Source organism: Pseudomicrostroma glucosiphilum (assembly GCF_003144135.1).
Source record: "Pseudomicrostroma glucosiphilum strain MCA 4718 unplaced genomic scaffold BCV69scaffold_12, whole genome shotgun sequence".
Classification (NCBI taxonomy): Eukaryota; Fungi; Basidiomycota; class Exobasidiomycetes; order Microstromatales; family Microstromataceae; genus Microstroma; species Microstroma glucosiphilum.
Window position 1 is genome coordinate 119,724 of NW_020289924.1, and position 18,167 is coordinate 137,890.

Here is an 18,167-nt window from a genome sequence, read left to right on the forward strand (position 1 = left end):
GTCTTTCTTGCTGGCTGAACCCTTGGACTTCCGCACATCGTCAGCCCGTGCCGTGTGTCCGATTCGCGGAAGCACAGTCCGGCGTTTGAAAGTATGTAGCAAATGTCCGATGAGATTCCGCTCCAGCGAGTCGCAACAGGCGAAAGGAGTACAACATAGAGAAGGAGCAACAGTAAAGAGGTAGAGACAAGAGAGACAGGGCAAAAAGAGACGATGAGGCATCCGTGGCATATAGATACAAGAGACACGACGAGACGAGATTGAGACAATCTGAGAAATTACGGTGACCAGAGAAGAGAGGAGAGAGGAGCTCCATCTGAAGGAGACCTATATATCGCTGAACTTTGCTAGAGCTACTTCCAACATGACCGCTACCTCCGAGACGAAGACCTGATAATCTACCACGTTCATCCGCTCGAGATCAGAAGGCCGCTCCAGTGACTCCGCGTTGAAGAGGCACATTGTTATCGTAGGCGCCCCCGTGAGGATGCTGGATGATGAGGGTCAGCCTGGCGACCACCTCATCCTCGACAGTCATGTCATTGCTGTCCTGCCTCCTGTGGCCACCTAGCCTCTTGGGACTACCAGGACGGGCGTAGGTAGTGACCGGCCTGCGATGTACGAGGGCGATTGTGACTTCGGCCAAGTGGAAGTCGAGGGGCACCTCTCCAGAAAGCTCGAACATATTGGGGTCCCAAAACACCCATTCGCTGAGCCAAAGTGGCCAGGTACCGTGGGCTTTCATCATCACGTTGTCGAGCAGAGGTACGTATTTGCCCTTCTGACCGGCTCGAGTACCGGCTGAGCCGGCTGCACCTCGCATTGAGGGTCCCCCTGGTGGAGTAAGCTTGATGCGAATCCTTTCGCCAAGCGCTACGGTCGCTTCTAGCTCCTCGGGGACAATCGCAGACTGTGGTCGAAGAGGAGGCACGACGGGTGCTGGTCCTGTAGGGGAAGAAGCCCTGTTTGCTGGGCGCAGATGAGCTTGAGATGGCGGGAAAAGGAGGGGCGATGGGGGACCCGGCTTCCTGGAGTACTCCACAGCCCGCAGCGTGTCTTCAGGACGAACATTAGATGCAATGGATGCACCGCCGAACATCGAGGGAGGACGCGGCGAATAGACGCTAACGCTCATGGCGTCAGCATTGTCTCCTGGTTCCGGGTAGGAGATGTACGGACTCAGCGCCAACATGTTGCTGTCCGTTGTCATCGTGGAAAATGCGCTGTCCCTGTTGCCTCGGCCTTGAGGCGCTGACCAAGCACCTTGTGGCAGGGGCTGGGCCTCGTCTTCCGCATCCTCAAAGGCACCAGACGGTGACGGCTGAGCATCAGCGTGCATGCTCTCGTTTCGGCCGTGACTGTGTTTCAGTTGAGGTGTGCGAGCCGTGACGGAGCCGTTGCGACCCAGCTCTCTGACATCGACACGCTGAGCAGTGCCAATGACGAAGTCATTGGTACTTCCATGCTGAAGCCCTTCGCCGTCCTCAGCGCCATTAATGACGATGCGATGATCACCACCGTAGCTCCTGTCATACTCTGCGGACTCGTCGCTGGCTGGCGCAGCAAATGCAGCAGTAGCAGCAAAAGTGGGCGAGGTCTTGATGTGTGCGCTACGATGGCGCATATGACTTTGCCTTGACGAGACTCGTCCATCTCCTCGACGGCGAGGGACCTCATTCTCCTCGGCAATGCCAGTCAGGGCCTTGATGGACGTTGTGCGACTGTGAGCGACCCCATCGAATGAGCCGGCAGTGGCTGCACGAGAATCGCGTGCGTTGTCGTCGTAGAAGAGGTCGTCTTCCCAACTCTCCCTGCTGACCGAGCTACGAAGGCTCATCCTAGAGCGAGCGTGCGCATTTCTCTGCCGATAAGGGTCATCTTCATTGCTGCCAGAAGCATCCATGCCCACACCCGTCAACCCGAGACCAGTCGACTGCGAGCGACCGTGCTGCATACCCGCCGCTATCCGCGCAGCTTCCTCCTCCTCTTCCACCGTGGGGCCTCCGTGTTGTTGCCGCTTCTTGGCACCGCCGCCCACCAGGGCAGACATCATACCGTGCTGCTGAGGTCTCTCCGGCTGTTGTTCGTACGCATGGTCACCATACACGTCTTCGTCATACGGCCCAGCAGCCGCAGCGCCTGCACCTACAGCGGCATATCTGGCTGCCTGCTCTTCGGACTGACGGGCATATCGATCACTGGTGATCAGAATACCACGAAGCTCGCTTCCGTCGTTGGCGACTGCTTGCTCATGGTGTAGCGTCTTTCCATCAGCGTGAAGGAAAGGAGAGCCCCCGTACAGGGTCGCCGGACTAGCTCCCTCCTTGCTCATCATCTTCTTGAAGGGTGCAGCAATGAAGGCGGGCGAAGTTTCATCGCGAAGTGTCCTCTCGTCCGAAGACGACAGAGCTGGCGATTTTGTAGCAATGGAGGAGCCGGGCGCTCTGCCTTCTGCCTCTCGCCTCTTGCGCCGGCGAAGACAGAGGAAGACGAGGAGCGCAATCAAGAGCAAGCCAACAATAGTACCGATCACCGCCCCGGCAATGACTCTCTTCCGCTTCTCTGCTACCGGACCAGTACCGTCACCTGCAGGGATATTTCCACCAGTCGCATCCGGGCTTCCTGCATCGGTGCCATTCAGCGCAACGTAGAAAACAGCCTGGTTAGAGGGCGTATCCCTTCTCGCGAGGCTACCGGCGCTGTCGCCCTCGGTCCGAGCCAGATTGGTCAAAGTCACAGCGACTTTCGCTTCGGCGGTGAGATTGTCGGGCGCAGTGCCGGACAGGACAAGGGTGTCAGCATCGTAACCGATCCATGAGCTAGCGTTGGAAGGGCTGAAGGAGGCAGTAATGTTGGCCTGATCGCTGTTGCGAATGTAGTTGCTCAGCGAAGCTGCAAATGGCTGACCTGCTTCAACGTAGACATTGGGCAGTGTGTCGTTGGAGAAGATGGCAGGGTAGATGGCGAGAGGCACGGTGAATGTCAGGCTCTCTCCTAGAGAGTCTGTGGCTGTGACTGAAACGTCAACGGTTGTAGCCTCAGGGGAGTTCATGATGACGTCCGAGGGCGGAGTGCCGCTGAGTGTACGAGTGGTGCTGTCAAATGACAGCCAAGACCCGGCTTCGCTGGTATCAGCAGTCATATTCAGCTGTTGAGATGAGCGAGTCCCTTGGCCATCAACGGCGATGATATCAGTGGGAATAGTGTACTCGAGCTCGATTCCAACAGTAGCATTGACCGTCTGCAGAGGCGATCCGTACTTTGTTGCGCTCGTGGAGAGGCTCAGCTTTCCCTCACCCAGGACGATAGTGAGGTTCGTCTGGGTTCCAGCATAACCGAGCTCGTTTGCACCTGATAGAACAAAGACGAACTCCGTACCCTCTGATTGCGGAGTATTGGGAGCGATGCCCCACATGGCGTAAGTGTCGGAGCTGTACATCAGCCAGCTGGGAAGGGCTTCGTAGCCGTTGATGGTCGCGTACGTGTAGACGGTGTTGTTGCTGGGGAGGTAGAACGTCGATCCCCGCCATCCGACAGAGAAGGACCAGCCGAAGGGAATGTGCAGCTTGTTGCCTGCAAGAATCTGAGACTTTCCAAGCGAGCTCGCGACCGGCAGCTGAGACTGTAGAGAGTATGAAAGGATCGGCGCAGGATCACTAGTGACGAGGAGACCAAAGGCGCTGCGAGCAGACATGGAGGATCCATCGCTTGCAGTGACCGTCACCTTCGTTGTGCCCAGGTCTTCGTCGGCAGAGGGTGTCCCTGAGAAGGTACGCGTAGTGCCATCGAAAGTCACCCAGCTTGGTAGAGTGGAAGTAGTGTAGGTAATCTGGGCCCCAGTGGAGCTATTGAAGGTCGACTCGGGAAATGTCCAAGAGAAGTCTTGACTGAGGTGCGCTACGTTTGGGTACTGCTGATCGAGAGGTGTACCTACTGCCACATCGGCGAAGGAAGGGGCCGCAGTGGAAAGCAAAGCAGCCAGACAAGACACAACGATCCTGGACGACGAGGCACGACTGCCTTTGGCGCCTGTCCAAAGCATCGTGGAGAGAGTGTACGAGGCTGAGCAAGGGAGCTCCTTCGATGGAAGTGGGAGCGCGAACAGCCCTTCTGCTACTCCGGGACGGGTAGCTTCTAGAAGAGGCGAAGCAGTCTCGGTAGTGAAGCCGAAAGCAGAGGAGGTGAGGATAGAAGAGAGATCGAGAAGAGGTCGAGGAAGGAGCTAGGGAGCTGACAGGCCTGCCCGAGAGTCGCTAGAGATGGAGCAAGGAGGAGGGGAAGGAGACGGAGGAAAAGGGACCTGTCCCTGAAGGAGCGTGAGCGGCGATGGGGTATACGATCTAGCGTGGTCGCCTTCACTACAATGGAGATGGTGGTGAAGAAAGGGAGGGAGGGGGTGGTCCAAAGTCGGATCATCGAGATTGTGAGAAGGGGCGCGACACGGATCAAACCAGACAGAGCAAGGCGCGTCGGAGGTGCCTGCCATCCATGCTTCTCACCCCTCCTCCTCGTCGTCCTGTCCCCCTTTCTGCCGAGTGTGATTGGGTCAGAGGTGGTTGCAGATGCATCTTCGGAGCGATCGTGCATGGCCGTTGCCGCACCAGGTCACCTTCTAGAAGAGGAAGGTCGGGGCAGCCCAGGGCGGCAAGGCAAGCAAGCAAGGCGTACCAAGGGATAAACACAAAACTGCAAGGAGGCGTCTCGCGGTCAAGCCAACGAGAATGTGACGTGCATGCATCCAGGGGGTGGCAGCAGGCGACGGCACTCCACGCCACCTCCCTTTCCGTCTTCCGTTCCGATTCCAAGGCATACCCGCTCCCCCTCACCTTCAGTCTGAGCAGTAAGGGTCCAGACCGGATGGCACAAGGAGAAGCCCAGGCCAAGAAACTGTCCATGCCCTGGCAGGCTGCTTTACCGCTGCACGAGTAGCGGTAAGAGTTCAGTGGATGCGCGAATGCATAGGAGATGTACCGATGCAGTGGACCCAGGTGCGCTTTAAGGCCGTGCTCAGTGCTGAGTCTCGGCGGAAGCTGAGTCCATCCGGCGATTGCAATCAGAGCCGTCGGCTTCCTCCTCCCTCCTGAAATACGCGCCCTTCCCTACCTTTGCCACCATCACTCATCCAGGGAAGAGGTCAATAGACATGTCTCTTCTCGATGAGAAGGCCAGGTTGTCATCACCTTCTCGGTCCTCATCCTCCATTGGCTTCCTCTCTCCCTCTGCAGTCTCCACTTCACACCGGACCCCTTCTCCACCCGCGGACCGGCAGAATGCTATCTGCAAGGCTATGGGCGCACTCTTCCTCCAGCATAGAGTACAGTGTCTCGAAGAGGATGTAGCCAAGCTAGATCGGAAGAACTTTCATCTAGGCGGAAAGCACAAAGGTCGTGATGGGAGAGGCGGAGGTCCTCATATGGGCAGGGAGCCGGGCAAGAAGTCTGGCTGTCCTTTCCAGAGGAGAGCTGAGAAATACAAGACGGTCGCTACTAGCGAGGAAATGCCGCAAAGTAGAGCTGAGCTGCTCGTGGTCGTGGATGCTAGTGTCCTGATCTACTCATTGCGCAGCGTGCATGAGTGGCTCAAGGAAGGCAAGACCAGGGTTGTCATTCCAGATGAAGGTGAGCCCAGTCAATCGGGGCCAAGCATATCACAGCGTAGGCGCTGACTCTCAACATTTTCTATTTGACCCTCTTGTAGCCTGTCGTACTTTGGACGTCCTCAAGACCAAGGAGGATCGGCTTGGTCTAGCAGCAAGGAAAGCAGCTCGCTTCATCGAGGAGAGGATGGTACAGGGTCGCCAGGCGGATGTGACCCATTCTCCTGCTCCTCAGAGTGTCCAGACACCTTCACGCAGATCCTCCTGGTACAGATGTCCCTCTGCCACCTCTTCAGTCTCGCGCCCGCGGTCTTCCCCTGCTGTTGGCATCGACCTTACACCTGGATTGATCATTCAGCCGGAAGGGGCTCGCATGTCGCCAGTCGAAGCGCAGACAATGAGAGCGAGCAAAGAGGAGAAGAATTCTCTCGAAGAGCTGGCTGCCATCCGTCCGGGCGCTGAGGCACTCAATCGCTCGGGAGCCTCCAGCCTTCAAGATTGTCCCATCTTCATCCGCGAGACCCTCCTCTGCGCCCTCTACTATCTGCAGCTTCTACCTCCCTCGACCTCCACTCCTCCTTCGCCGGCGGCAGACTCTCCTCGCATGGCTCTAGCCATCGCCTACCCACCTCCACGGCATCTGGAATCGGGCCACGCAGAAGAAGAGATTCGCTACCTGGAGCGCGTCAATCCCGACGCATTAGTGGATCGATGCGCCGCCTATGGTATCTTCGATTTCGACCAAGCAAGCATCGGGATGAGCGGCGGTGCACCTGCCGTTCAGAGCGGTGAGGAAGGAGGAGCAACAGGAAGACTCATCGTCCTGCCTACTGCTGCGAGCTGGCTATTGGAGGAGGGATCTGAGGACTGCAAGAGAGGAGCACACGCGAGAGGGGTCGACGGCGGCCATGTCGGTGGTAGATGCCACCGCGGCGGCAGAGGCGGAGGCGGCGATGGCGTGGAAGTAAGAGGTGGGTGCCACGGAGGAAGAGGCAGAGGTGGCTTCCATGGAGGTCCTGAGAGGGGTGGCGCCCACAGAGGAGGCGGGAGAGGAGGAGGGAGAGGTCGTTGTCACAGAGGAGCAGGGCGAGGTGACCAGGAGTAGCCTTTGCACCTTGACCTCTTCAACTCCGTGCCTTGTTGCTCCCTCTCATCTCAACATTATACCCACACAGGCTCAGCTGGCGTACCAACGGCTACTCAGGGTTGGCTCAGTGCACCATACTGTCCTGCGCTATTCTGTCCTGTCTTTGTTCCTCGTTACATGACTCTTATACCCTTTGCATCTACACATACCCCGTCTCGTAACCTGTATGGGCCCCCAACTGATCTCGCAAATCGCGCTGCGCTGCGTCTCGTCAAAAGCTCAGAAAGAGAAAATGTGAAAAACTCTATTGACATTGAAAATGGAAGTGAAGCTGGAGTGAAGTCGTTGCGCTCCGATAAGATGCTTGCTTGCGTCCGCGTCCAGAAGCGAAGAAGAAGGGAATAGTGGGAAGAGGACGAGCGAGTCTGAGGTGGGACTGAATGCATACACGGAGGGAATGAGGGAAGAGGTATCGCTGCGATGGTAGCAGTGGCAGGGAAGGGAAGACATACTCTCTGGTGAAGAAAAAGTGGGGTCCAGAAAATCCGAGGAAGGCGGTGTGAAGAGGTGGGTTGCGAGTGCAAAAGTTGCTTCGTCTCGAAGTCTATGTATGGAGCATCGTCTTTGACGGATGTTCTTGTCGATCGCTATATTTTGGCGAAGACTCCTCTTCTCCTCAAGCCTCGCCCTTTCTGATGGCCTTGCCAGCTTGTACCTGCTCTTGATCGCGCTTGACATGTCCACTGAGCACCTTTGCCTCTCCCTTGAAGCCATCCTTGATCTTCTGGCCCAGGGAACGCTTCCCCGCGCTGCCACCATCCTGATTCGTCGTCTCGGCACTATCCTGCTCTGCTGTACTCTGCCCTTGCTGAGTTGCACTCTCACCACCACCCTCGGAGATCTTCTCTGCCTTTCCCCCAGCGAATTGCGAAGGAGAATCGACCTGCTCGAAGTCAGCGGGGACATTAGCCTGGTTACGGGTAGTGTTCTTGGTAGTGGCCTGCTGGACAGTCGTATCCTGGGGGTGGGTCGTGCCTGCGCCAGCCGAAGTGGGGATACCATCTTCGATTCCAACTTCGGACTGCAGTTTGCCTAGGCGGGATTCACAGGATGCTGTGTGAGGAGAAGAAGAGTTGGAGTGGGAATCAGTAGAGTGATGCGAAGTCATGCCATCTCTGGTCCTGTCTGTTGCCTTGCTACTCACGACCTGCTTCCTTGGACTGCTGTATCCTCTGTTCACGCCTCTTCCTCAGAGCCCCCGGCCCATCTAGATCCTCCTCGTCTTCACCATTCACCTCGCCCTTGACGTCGCCGGTGACGTCTCCATTGGGGTATACAGCCGGATCACTTTCACTTGGAGCTGCCTTCTCTTCTTCTGGTTTGGTGCTAGTAGCGGCGGCAGCTGCTCCGCTTAATTTGTTGACGGTACTGGTGACGCCGAGGTCGGGTGCTTGTTGATATGCGGATGTAGCAGTGGAGGAGATGGAGGCGCCGGCTGTTGATAGAGCTCCGGTGACGCTGGCTAGTATTCCCCCTCCTTGTCCCTCTGCTGCGCTGCCACTGCCGACGCCTTCTTCAGCTGTTGTTGGTTGTTCTGTCATGGCGTGGTCTAGCGATGTGGCGATGAGAAGCGTGGGTGGAAGAGGTGGGAGATTGCGGATGGATCTTCACTCTATCTCGGCCCAGAGCCGAGGAGGCTGCATCGCCCTCGCTGCGTTCTATTTTCGCCTCGGTCTGCCCGATGATGTGCGGCCCGAGGCTGAGCATCGAGCTGAGCGTGATTCCACTCCACACGCCTTGGTCAGCACCGCATCCACACCAGGGTCCAGGCGTGGCTGCAGCGGAAGCGGAAGCGCGACTGGGGGGGACAATGGCAACCCACTTCTTCCTACCAAAGGTCCACTCCCCCTCCAACAAGCTACACCTTCTACCACCACCCTACCCACCTTGCAAGCATGGACTACGCTTACGGTGAGGCCTTCAGCTGTGTTGCATTGCTTGTTGGACTAGAGCTTGAGCTCACATCAGACTGCGCTCCCCTCTCTAACAGCCGCTCTTGACAGGGGCTACATCCCCGATTTCACCCTTGTGTGTAGGCAAGTGTATACCCCACTCCCCCCTTGTCCTCTTCAGAGTCTCACATAGCCCTCTTATCCTCGTTGCCTTCCTCACATCTTCCAGCGCAGAGCCATTCGAGCCCTCAATGCCCAGAGGATAAGGTCACTCTCCAGCGGCACCTACTCCAAAGACATTGAGAACAAAATCGAGTACATCGACAGTCTCAAGACCAATGAGATTGCCATTGAGACTGAAAAGGCCAATGAGCAGCATTACGAGGTGGATACCGACTTCATGTTGAGCTGTCTAGGCAAAAGGGCAAAGTACTCCTGCTGCCTCTATCCCACTGGAAAGGAGACGCTGGATCAGGCAGAAGAAGCCATGCTCGACTCGTACTGCACAAAGGCCAAGCTAAAAGACGGACAAGACGTCCTGGACCTGGGTTGTGGCTGGGGAAGTCTCTCGCTCTACTTGGCAGAACGGTACCCCAACAGCCGGGTCAAGTCTCTCTCGAATAGCAAGACTCAGAAGATCTACATCGACTCGACGGCAAAGGCTCGTGGCCTGAAGAACCTGGAAGTTTTCACAGGAGACGTCAAATTGTACGACTTTGCCGACATCAAGTTCGACCGTATTCTCAGCATAGAGATGTTTGAGCACATGAAGAACTACTCGCTCCTCTTCTCCAAGGTGTCCTCGTGGCTCAAGTCTTCGCCCAAGGACAACCCCTCGGACCCCTCTCTCCTCTTCATCCACATCTTCTGTCACAAGACGACGCCTTACCATTTTGAGGAGTCCGATGGTTGGATGGCGCAGAACTTCTTTTCAGGCGGAACGATGCCCTCGCACGATCTCTTCTTGCACTTTCAGCAAAAGGTCGTCCTGGAGAAGATCTGGTGGCTCAATGGGAACCACTATGCGCGTACATGTGAGGACTGGCTCAAGAAGCAGGATAAGGGAAATAAGGGTGGCAAGAGCATCGCTGGGCTGAGGGCGGACGCGAAGAAGAAGGGTGTAGACGAGGCAGAAGGCGAGAAGACCTTCTACAGATTCAGAGTCTTCTACCTTGCCTGCGCTGAATTTTTTGGTGAGTCGCGGGTGAAAGATGCAGAGACCATGATGGGTTTACTCACTTCACTCTATCGTCACTCCTACCATAGCTACGAACGGAGGAGAAGAGTGGGGCGTGGGCCACTACCTCTTCACCAAGCGGGACTGAGAGACGGCATCGAGCATACTATTATAGACGACGTCGTCCGCGACAGAACAATTCGGTCCGAATATCATCGATCTCAATGAATGTCTCACTCGTCACAGCATAGATAAGTTGGTATTTGATTAATGAGCAGGTGATGAAATGGGGAGGAAGAGCGAGCTTCGTTCACTGGTCTCTTGAAGAGGCGGGGCTGCGAAAGTATGCTGATCTGCAGCAGCACCTTCGAAGCAAATGAGCCCTACATGGGGTAGAATCGAATACGAAAGAGAGGTATAGCCACTTCAGACTGAAGTGAGCAAGAGAAGCGCAAAGATGGAGAGGAGAGAAAGGCTGCTGCTGCACATGGCGCAGAGTCATCGAGGCGTAAGGCAGTCTGAGAGACTAGTTCAGTGGATGAGGTGCAGCAGCACGTTTTGCGCTTGCATCCTCGGCAGCAGCAGCAGCAGCAGCAGCACGCTTCTCGGCAATACCTGCAATACCCACTCGTCCGCCCATCCCAGCAAAAGAGAATCGCTTCTCATTCTCCTCTGCCGCACCAGCAATGCCCACTCTAGATCCACCTCCAGAAAAGGAGAAGCGCTTCTCCTGCTCCACACTGCCTTCCTCCTCTACCTCGAGGTGAGCACGCTCGATTGAAGTGCTTGCGATGCCTACACCAGCGCCGACTCCGGCGAAAGAGAAGAGCCCCTCCTTGTGCACTTTTCCAGAACCTGAGTGTCCGTCCGCAACGGCACCGTGCCAGAAGTCGTCCTGAGAGGCACTGACAAAGACGCGGCGCTCAGCTCCAGGCTGCTCTGCAGTGTCCCGATCGGCAATACCAATCTCGACGGGGATGTGCGTCTTACCCGTCAGTCCACCTAGGGAGAATCGTCGTGCGGGCTTCTCACCACGTCCAGCGATACCAATTTGGTCACCACCTGTCTTGACATTGCCAGGAAGTCGCGCGCCTCCGTTGCTAAAGGAAAAACGACGGTGCACCTCGCTGCTCCCCTGATTGGGAGTTTGGCCAACTGCGACTGCATCGTCGCCTACAGGAATGCCTACGCCGAATCTCTTGGCGTTGGACTGCGATTCGGTTGGGTTGATGGCTCGAGCGGTGGCGATGTGGACGGAGAGCAGGGCTGCCAGGAGTAGGATGGCGCGGAGGGCAATCATGTTGAAGGGAAAGGATGGGTTGATCGAATTGTGATAGTTGTGAAGAATCGTGCTGAAGAGCTTGAAGTTTGTCTTATGGGAAGGGGATCGCCGGAGAGTATGGCTGGCAGGGGAGACGGGGAACGGCTTAATGGGGGAAAGGGGCAGGGGCAAAGATGGGGGGATGGGAGCGGGGGAGCGAAAGGGTTCGAAGGTCAGAAAGCATTTGGGGTTATATGAGCACCTCTGCTCTGCTGGCGGTAAGCCTGTTCCAGGGAAACCAACTATTACCCGGTATATCCTTGAAGGAGTTTAGCGCCGAGGGACCTTCTTCACTGCACTTCTTTGCCGATCTTCCTCGATCGATCCTCGAGGCGATGGGCACAGTCACGCGCGCAGTGTCGGCGGCAATGAAGCAGGCGGCGGCGGCGATCATGACACACCTCGTAGCCGCTCTTTCCGGCGGTACCTGTGCCTGGCAGGCGGACGCGGAAGGCAACGAGAGCCCGGGGGGCCGGAAGCCCGGGCCTGAGGAGACTAAGTGTTTGCCGATGGCAATTAAACCCCTTGGCTACCTTGCTCACTAGCCCAGACGATGATCAGGGCCCGGATGGGGGTAGAGGGAGGAAGCAAAGCTCCGTATACCCGCACTACTTCTTGGGGGCCAGATGGGCTTCAATCTCGCTTGGGCAACGATGCCCTGCCCTTCCTTCGCCCCCTATCACTCCCGTACCCATTCGGACGTCTCTATCGCTATCTCCCCTTCTGTGTAGTAGACATCTCGAATCGAGCCTAGTAGGAAAAGAAGCCTGAGCAGACGTCGAGGAATACTGTCACTATGGCGCCCGAACCAGCCCTGACGACGGCATATCTGAGCTATATCGTGAGTGGAAGATGCTCCAAGTCAGACGCGTCTAGGCCAGTGTGATAATCCGAAATCGGCCTATACATGTGCGCAGGTACTCAGCAACTATCCTATCATAGCATGTCAAGTACTCATCTTCTTCGAGAGCGTACGTGTGCTGCCGGGAGAGGTGCGCATGTACGTCCGTATGGTCAACAGGGGCAAGATCAACATCGCCGAGATCCTCTTCCTCTTGACCAAGTACCTCTCACTACTCTCGATCATCTCCGATGCCATCACAAATCTAACCTCGGGATGGGTCGATGTCACTGGCTGTAAAGCTCTTAGCTGGATCTACCAGATGCTCCTCTTCTTCTGCACTACTCTGATCAGCACGACTCTTGCCTGGTAAGCTTTCCTCAGAGCAAAAGCTTGGGAAGAGTCGGCGCAGTGGACTGATCCGCTCCTTTGCTCTCGCGTTCTTCTCGCCTTTTGCTCCGAAACCCCCCACGCACAGGCGATGCTACGTCATTTTCCAGCGGCGCTATCGAGTGGGCATTTGGTTGCTTCTTGGACTCACCGTACAGCTTACTGCCGCCATGGCTACCGCCCAATTCCAGATCAAGGTGAGCTGGAAGTGATACTTGCTAGACTTTGCAGAACTCCACTTTGCTGACCGATCTGATCCTCGACGTTGTGCGCACAGATGAAGACGGTCGTGGACGGATACTGCTCCTACCTAGACGAAGACATCATAGAGGCAAATGCCAGGCCCTGGTACCAAAAGCTTGGTATCTGGTTTCTGCTGTACAGCTTCCTCTTCGACAGCACCCTTGTCATCTGCACCTCTTGGCGACTGATCAGATGCGTCAGGGGTCCATCTGGACTACAGAGGATCGGCAAGCTTCTCTTTGTCAATAATCTGCACTACATTGCCATTGTGGGTGGCTTGAACTTGGCAGAATTCTTCATCTTCGTCTTCTTCAGTGGACAATTGCCAACTCTGCTGCCATTGACCATCGTCGTCGAGGTGATGATCGGCATGAATTTGATCATTGGTGAGTAGGTAGGCCATGGTGGTCAAAGGAACTGTCAAGGGTGTCTCTGTGCTGACCAGCTGAGGTTGTTCTCTTTTCCTGCACAGCGGAGCAAGATGCTGCTCATGGATACGGCCGTACCACAACCACTGGCTACACCGGCATGCCCAGCAACTTCACAGGAGGGCCGCGACCTTCCTCAGCAGGAGTGTCGAATTGGACTGATTCCAAAGGTCAAATCACCACGCGAGGAACTACTTCCCGAGGTGCTGGTCTAGAGGGCATCAGGTTCGACTGCAACGAAGAGGTCCTGGTCGACTACGACGTCACGCTGACTCAGATGTCCCCTGGAGCAGCCGATACATGGAGTCCTGCTTGCCCCAATGGACCAGAGGTAGACCGCTTTGACCGCTTTGTTCCAGGAGGCGATCACCCAATGGCAGACAAGCCATATACATATGGAGCTTCGGGTAACTCGTACCCCTTCACTGGACAGGAAGGCTATGCTTCGGCTACCTCCACACTTGGCAAACCAGGGCAAGGCTCCACATCGCCTCATGCCCGGTCTAACGACCCCCTGAGTGTGCCACAGGCGTCACCACCTCATGGCGGCGCAGGAGTGCCCACTTCAGGACTGTCCATCAAGGCAATTCGAGCGCAGATGAACCAGAACGAAGCCAACAACCAAACTGCCGCACGAGACGGTGCTCGTTCGGCCAACGGGGGCTGGAATGGCGGGCAGGAATCCCCTCGTGACTACCACGGCGGGTACAGCTTGCGGCCTTTGTCTGGCCACCAGCAGGACCAGCAAGGTGCGAGTGGAGCTGCTGGGTCATCCCGCCAGATCTTGAAGAGGAGCGACTCGATGGGGAGCTTTGCGAGCCACTGCACTTGCCAGGAATCGATGTACAGTACTAATTTGACTACAGCGGCAACCGGACACACCTCTGGCCGCTCTCCCGTCGAAGACGATGCTCACCACCGCCAGTACCATGGTGGTGTGAGCCACAATGAACTCGAGGAGATGGCGCAGCCACACTATGACGCCGATGCGCCCTTTGCTGATTATCGTCCTCAGCCAGAGCATCTCCGAGGTGCAGGTCCTGGAAGTGCCTTCTAGGGCGAGTAAATAGGCAAAGCTTCGGTATCCGTCTTCGGTGGCCTGGAGCTGCGTTCGACAGTAGCCGCGATTTGTGCCGTTGGCCACGTGTCATCGAGTCTATGTTCTTCAGTACTGCCTTTCTCCCTTCTGGTCATATCCCATCACGCCTATACTGTCCTTTAGTCGACGGAGTAGATCACCCTCTTGGCAGTGTCTCTTCATCTGTTCGATAGATTCTCAATGACGCAGTGTTCACTCCCACGGTCTCTTCGCTTGACGCGTCTACTTGACTTGTGATAGGCCATTGCTTGGGTGAGCGAGCGAAGGAGAGATTGAATGCCTTGCCTAGTCTACCTACGCCCTAGAAGTAGATGAGTCGGGAGCGCCCCTCGGCGACTAGAAGCTCTTTGCGCCTTGACCATTCGAATAGCCGCCACCCGGACCCTGACTGCTCCTGTCCCGGCCGGCCCGGCTGAGTTCGGATGGCTTAAGCCGATGGACCGTCGTCGAGCCCTGGTCAGCGCCTGCGAGATTTCGGAAGCAGGTGGGCCCTTCCACGCCTTGTAGGGACTAGAGGAGTGTGAGAGCCAAGGAGTGGAGGAGGAGGACCCCCCCCCCCCCCCCCCCCCCCCGGCCCGGCATGGCATGGCGCCCCAGGGGTTTGGTGCCGACGGCGAGAGCTTCGTGGAAATTTCAAGATGTCAACGTGGGACATGCAACGTGCCCTGCTGATACTGATAGACGACAGGAGGGGGACCGGGTCAATTTTGTTACGCAGCTCTGCTCCACCCAAGGACTCGCCGAAATTGGTCACACAAGAGGGGCTCTCTGCATCAACAGTTAGTCTGTCATCCAACTGTGGGCTCATGGTTTCCTCTGTACAACCTCGCCATACTCTTCCCTTCTCCCCTCTGTCTGGATCCCAATAGCAGGACTACACCTCTGCTACGAGACCAGCATCTCCAAAGGTAGCGAAGCTTGACGAGTCAGCCTCGTAAGCGACCCTGTTCCCCTCTGAGCTCTTCTTCCTCTGATACCTCCCACTCCGGACCCCTCTCACCTCGTCTCCTTCTTCTCAGGACCAAAGCCCCAATGCCAACCCACTACCTCGAGATTGGCACGTCCATCTTGATCAACAACCTAGCTACCTCTCTACCCGCGCCACTCTACACTGCCCTTCGTCCCTGGCTAGAAGCTGGATTGGAATTAGCACGGACCTCGAGTAAGCGACGCACGTTCGCTAGCGGTACACCTCCACCCGTGCACTTTGCAGAGGTGAGTTTGCGGGAGTGTTTTGCCGTTTGCTCGTTGCCCTTTGCAGTGCAGCCTGCCAGGGCCAGGCCAGGCGAGACGAGGCGAGGATGATCCATCGTCGGCAGAAGCATCTCGCCAAGCATCAGGTCGCCGTCGTGGGAGGCATTGTGGGGTAAGGCAGGCAGGCAGGCAGGCAGGCGTGCCTTAGCTCCGCGTGCCCAGGGCGGTAGCGAGCCACGTTCGATAGCCTGCCCTCACTTCTGCCCTGTACATCCTGGACGAGGCACAGGGCACGACCCATTCCAGGGATGTTGGTAGCGGCTGTTTGGATGGGTGATCCCTTGTATCCCCACCCACCACCACCTTGCCCCACGACGCCATCGTCGTGGCCACCGCTAAGCAACACCTGAGCTGACAGTCCCACACCTCCCACTCCTCATCTTACCATACCTATTCGCTACCCACTCCCACCACCATCATCATCATCGTCACCTCTTCCACACATCCCATCCCATCATGCGTCCTCTAACAAAGTCTTTCAAGATTGAAGGACTATCACCGCCTATGCCCGAGTGCTGGTGAGTACGCGCTCTAGCTCCGAGCTTCAATACTTGACCACTTTCGTTCAGTCCGCTCACCTTGCTGTTTCCCCTCCTCTTCTCTTGTGCTTCACAACTACAGGGGACATCGAGGAGCTTCGGCCGCTTTCCCGGAGAACACCATTGCTTCCTTCGATAGAGCAGTGAGAGATGGTTCAGAGGGCATAGAGTCCGGTTAGTGTCCGCTGAGCGCAGGCTGCCAGGCTCCATGTCACCGTAGCGTTAAGGGGAGTGACCCTTGAGGGCCGTTTAGGAGCCCAGGGGCGTCATCACAGACGGACGAGTTCAGTAATCAAGGAGGACCGAGGGCTGGTATACATGCTGTGGTGGGATGAGAAGGAGGGAGAAGGAGAGGGGATCCGCTCTACCTCGACGAGCCTCTTGATTGGGGCTCCTTCGAGGCCGCGGTCGGTCGTCGCCCTTTGCCACTCCTAACCCAGTCGCGTCTTCTTCCCCTCCTCTACCACGATACCCACATTCTGTCTCAATCCGGACTCCTCGCAACACACCTCCGCTACCGCAACTCCAACATCCGTGTCCACAATCTGCACGCGCTTCATTCCATCGGTCTTTCTACAACCAACAGATGTGCACGTCACTTCGGACGACGTCATCGTTATGTTTCACGACCCGTCACTGGAGAGGACCACCAACGGCAAAGGTCTTATCAGGACACAGCCATGGAAGGACTGCATCGAGCACGTCAGGACCACCGCGAAGCCTCAACAGCGCCTTCCTACTTTCCGCGACGTCTGTGATCTGCTGATGAGGCCAGAAAACAAGCATGTGAAGCTCAATGTGAGTATGCACTGTCAGCGCCAGGCAGGAGTGGTTTTGAACGGCTTCTGACTCATCCCTTCCTCCATCGGCCTTTCACAGATCGACATCAAACCCGAGAATGAGCCCGACCGTCTGTTCCGCCTGATGAAGGCCGTCGTGCAGTCCTACCCAGACTATGCCTCCGACCTTGGCCCGCGTCTCATTCTAGGTCTCTGGCACCCCGTCTTCCTAGACGCTGCTCTGAAGCACGTGCCAACGATGCGCCGCATCCATATCGGCGGCTCTCCCTGGCTGGCCACGACGTACTTTTGGAAACACTGCGATGGATTTTCCATGTGGTTTCCTTCCCTCGTGGCGGCTGACGGACAGGCCTTTCTAGAAGCTGCTAAGAGGGACGACAAGGACGTCTTTGTCTGGACTGTCAACAGGAAAGACGAGATGATTGAGGCGACTCGATGGGGCGTAAAGGCCATTCTCACCGACAAGACCGACATGCTGCAGAACGTGAGGGAGAATATGAATGGTGAGTAGAGGCGATGGTGTCGCGACGCAGCGAATCAGAGCCAGTTTTCTGACTCTCCTCTGCTTTTACTCGTACTCCAACAGGCGACTTTTCCGCCTACCGTCGCGATCAAGTCGGCCTTTTCTTCCGCTGGGCAAGCTGGAGGTATTGGAGTCCAGCCCAATGGATCGTAACGGCCCAATGGCTCAGTCAAATCGAGAAGCGCGCAGGCATCACCTTCAAAGAGGCATGGCGTAAAGCTGAAGCCCTCGAGGTCCCGGCCTTGGAAGTCTTTCCGGCGGTGCAGCCCGCTCCGCTGCCTCCTGCTGCAGCAAAAGCTGAAGAAGAGGCTGCTGCAGGTGATTTCTCTTCATCTAGCGCCCAGCCAGCAGACGTGACACAGAGTCGCCCTCCACCACGTAGCGACGATTCTGCTGATCTCAGCAGTAGCATCAGCATCAGCAGTAGCAGCAGCAGTAGTACCGACAGCGGCACCTTTGTTGGCTCACCAACTCCTTCAGGCACGTCAACCGCACAAGGTTCACCTGTACTGCAAGCTGTTGATGAAAAGACAGGCCAAAGTCAGATGTCGACGGTGCCTATGACGACGACGACGATGAAGCAGTCCCAGCGCGCGGCCGTCTTCACTCCCGTCATGCCACCCTCGGCATCTGCTTGCTGATTTACCACTTCGCTTCGCTTTTACCAAAAACAAAAAGGACTTTTCTCTATGGATCCATATCATGCACAATGCGCGACCTATCTCGACGTATCTCCTTTCTTCCCACAAAGTAGCCCTACCCCATTTCTTTCTTTCGCTCCTTCTTTCTCCTCTTCACTCGTTCTTCTTCCTTCGTAGCGTCTATTTACCCCCTTTTCCCTTCTTTCTTTCCTTTCAGACGACATCTCTTCCCCACCCCCTGCATCTTTCCCCCTCTTTGTAGCATCACACTTCATC

At 56.4% G+C, this 18,167-nt stretch overlaps 9 protein-coding genes across 9 annotated transcripts; 5 read left to right on the plus strand and 4 right to left on the minus strand.

Moving 5' to 3' along the window:
• Positions 1-326: 326 nt before the first annotated feature.
• Positions 327-4,202, minus strand: BCV69DRAFT_45514 (hypothetical protein). The gene has a single exon (XM_025495296.1). It carries the CDS (start codon positions 4,040-4,042, stop codon positions 422-424), a length of 3,621 nt encoding a protein of 1,206 aa, XP_025346300.1. The 5' UTR covers positions 4,043-4,202; the 3' UTR covers positions 327-421.
• Positions 3,814-4,672, minus strand: BCV69DRAFT_45532 (hypothetical protein). The gene has a single exon (XM_025495297.1). It carries the CDS (start codon positions 4,585-4,587, stop codon positions 4,135-4,137), a length of 453 nt encoding a protein of 150 aa, XP_025346301.1. The 5' UTR covers positions 4,588-4,672; the 3' UTR covers positions 3,814-4,134.
• A 364-nt stretch (positions 4,673-5,036) lies between these two features.
• BCV69DRAFT_45578 (hypothetical protein) lies at positions 5,037-6,447 on the plus strand. The gene is made up of 3 exons (XM_025495298.1): positions 5,037-5,618; positions 5,698-5,891; positions 5,962-6,447. The coding sequence occupies exons 1-3, from the start codon at positions 5,144-5,146 to the stop codon at positions 5,995-5,997; spliced, it is 705 nt and encodes a 234-aa protein (XP_025346302.1). The 5' UTR covers positions 5,037-5,143; the 3' UTR covers positions 5,998-6,447.
• Positions 6,448-6,984: 537 nt separating this feature from the next.
• Positions 6,985-8,285, minus strand: BCV69DRAFT_313900 (hypothetical protein; the record flags this gene model as incomplete). The annotated part of the gene is made up of 2 exons (XM_025495068.1): positions 6,985-7,796; positions 7,888-8,285. Coding segments are annotated over 2 exons (835 nt in total), but the record flags the coding sequence as incomplete, so codon positions are not given.
• A 302-nt stretch (positions 8,286-8,587) lies between these two features.
• On the plus strand, positions 8,588-10,349 carry BCV69DRAFT_261979 (S-adenosyl-L-methionine-dependent methyltransferase). Its single transcript, XM_025490707.1, has 4 exons — positions 8,588-8,654; positions 8,734-8,771; positions 8,865-9,828; positions 9,902-10,349. The coding sequence occupies exons 1-4, from the start codon at positions 8,639-8,641 to the stop codon at positions 9,958-9,960; spliced, it is 1,077 nt and encodes a 358-aa protein (XP_025346304.1). The 5' UTR covers positions 8,588-8,638; the 3' UTR covers positions 9,961-10,349.
• On the minus strand, positions 10,339-11,112 carry BCV69DRAFT_278329 (hypothetical protein; the record flags this gene model as incomplete). Its single annotated transcript, XM_025491201.1, has 1 exon — positions 10,339-11,112. One exon carries the CDS (start codon positions 11,110-11,112, stop codon positions 10,339-10,341), a length of 774 nt encoding a protein of 257 aa, XP_025346305.1.
• A 176-nt stretch (positions 11,113-11,288) lies between these two features.
• Positions 11,289-11,698, plus strand: BCV69DRAFT_284303 (hypothetical protein). Its single transcript, XM_025492994.1, has one exon. The coding sequence runs from the start codon at positions 11,328-11,330 to the stop codon at positions 11,676-11,678; it is 351 nt and encodes a 116-aa protein (XP_025346306.1). The 5' UTR covers positions 11,289-11,327; the 3' UTR covers positions 11,679-11,698.
• A 231-nt stretch (positions 11,699-11,929) lies between these two features.
• BCV69DRAFT_300481 (hypothetical protein) lies at positions 11,930-14,092 on the plus strand (the record flags this gene model as incomplete). The annotated part of the gene is made up of 5 exons (XM_025494463.1): positions 11,930-11,974; positions 12,051-12,343; positions 12,453-12,561; positions 12,642-12,993; positions 13,080-14,092. The coding sequence occupies 5 exons, from the start codon at positions 11,930-11,932 to the stop codon at positions 14,090-14,092; spliced, it is 1,812 nt and encodes a 603-aa protein (XP_025346307.1).
• Positions 14,093-15,642: 1,550 nt separating this feature from the next.
• BCV69DRAFT_45791 (PLC-like phosphodiesterase) lies at positions 15,643-18,054 on the plus strand. Its single transcript, XM_025495299.1, has 5 exons — positions 15,643-15,906; positions 16,010-16,101; positions 16,514-16,725; positions 16,807-17,230; positions 17,314-18,054. Exons 1-5 carry the CDS (start codon positions 15,845-15,847, stop codon positions 17,889-17,891), a joined length of 1,368 nt encoding a protein of 455 aa, XP_025346308.1. The 5' UTR covers positions 15,643-15,844; the 3' UTR covers positions 17,892-18,054.
• Positions 18,055-18,167: the final 113 nt, after the last annotated feature.

What these genes read in the sequence shown, in the direction of transcription:
- BCV69DRAFT_45532 (XM_025495297.1), bottom strand. Translation starts at nt 4,587, where the DNA reads ATGCACGATCGCTCCGAAGATGCATCTGCAACCACCTCTGACCCAATC.
- BCV69DRAFT_45791 (XM_025495299.1), top strand. Translation starts at nt 15,845, where the DNA reads ATGCGTCCTCTAACAAAGTCTTTCAAGATTGAAGGACTATCACCGCCT. An exon ending in ACAAGCATGTGAAGCTCAAT is followed by an intron (nt 16,726 to 16,806) that starts GTGAGTATGCAC and finishes GGCCTTTCACAG; the next exon opens with ATCGACATCAAACCCGAGAA. An exon ending in CGTGAGGGAGAATATGAATG is followed by an intron (nt 17,231 to 17,313) that starts GTGAGTAGAGGC and finishes GTACTCCAACAG; the next exon opens with GCGACTTTTCCGCCTACCGT.
- BCV69DRAFT_45578 (XM_025495298.1), top strand. Translation starts at nt 5,144, where the DNA reads ATGTCTCTTCTCGATGAGAAGGCCAGGTTGTCATCACCTTCTCGGTCC. An exon ending in GGTTGTCATTCCAGATGAAG is followed by an intron (nt 5,619 to 5,697) that starts GTGAGCCCAGTC and finishes ACCCTCTTGTAG; the next exon opens with CCTGTCGTACTTTGGACGTC. An exon ending in GTCCCTCTGCCACCTCTTCA is followed by an intron (nt 5,892 to 5,961) that starts GTCTCGCGCCCG and finishes TTCAGCCGGAAG; the next exon opens with GGGCTCGCATGTCGCCAGTC.
- BCV69DRAFT_45514 (XM_025495296.1), bottom strand. Translation starts at nt 4,042, where the DNA reads ATGCTTTGGACAGGCGCCAAAGGCAGTCGTGCCTCGTCGTCCAGGATC.
- BCV69DRAFT_261979 (XM_025490707.1), top strand. An exon ending in ACATCCCCGATTTCACCCTT is followed by an intron (nt 8,772 to 8,864) that starts GTGTGTAGGCAA and finishes CACATCTTCCAG; the next exon opens with CGCAGAGCCATTCGAGCCCT. An exon ending in TGCCTGCGCTGAATTTTTTG is followed by an intron (nt 9,829 to 9,901) that starts GTGAGTCGCGGG and finishes CTCCTACCATAG; the next exon opens with CTACGAACGGAGGAGAAGAG.
- BCV69DRAFT_284303 (XM_025492994.1), top strand. Translation starts at nt 11,328, where the DNA reads ATGAGCACCTCTGCTCTGCTGGCGGTAAGCCTGTTCCAGGGAAACCAA.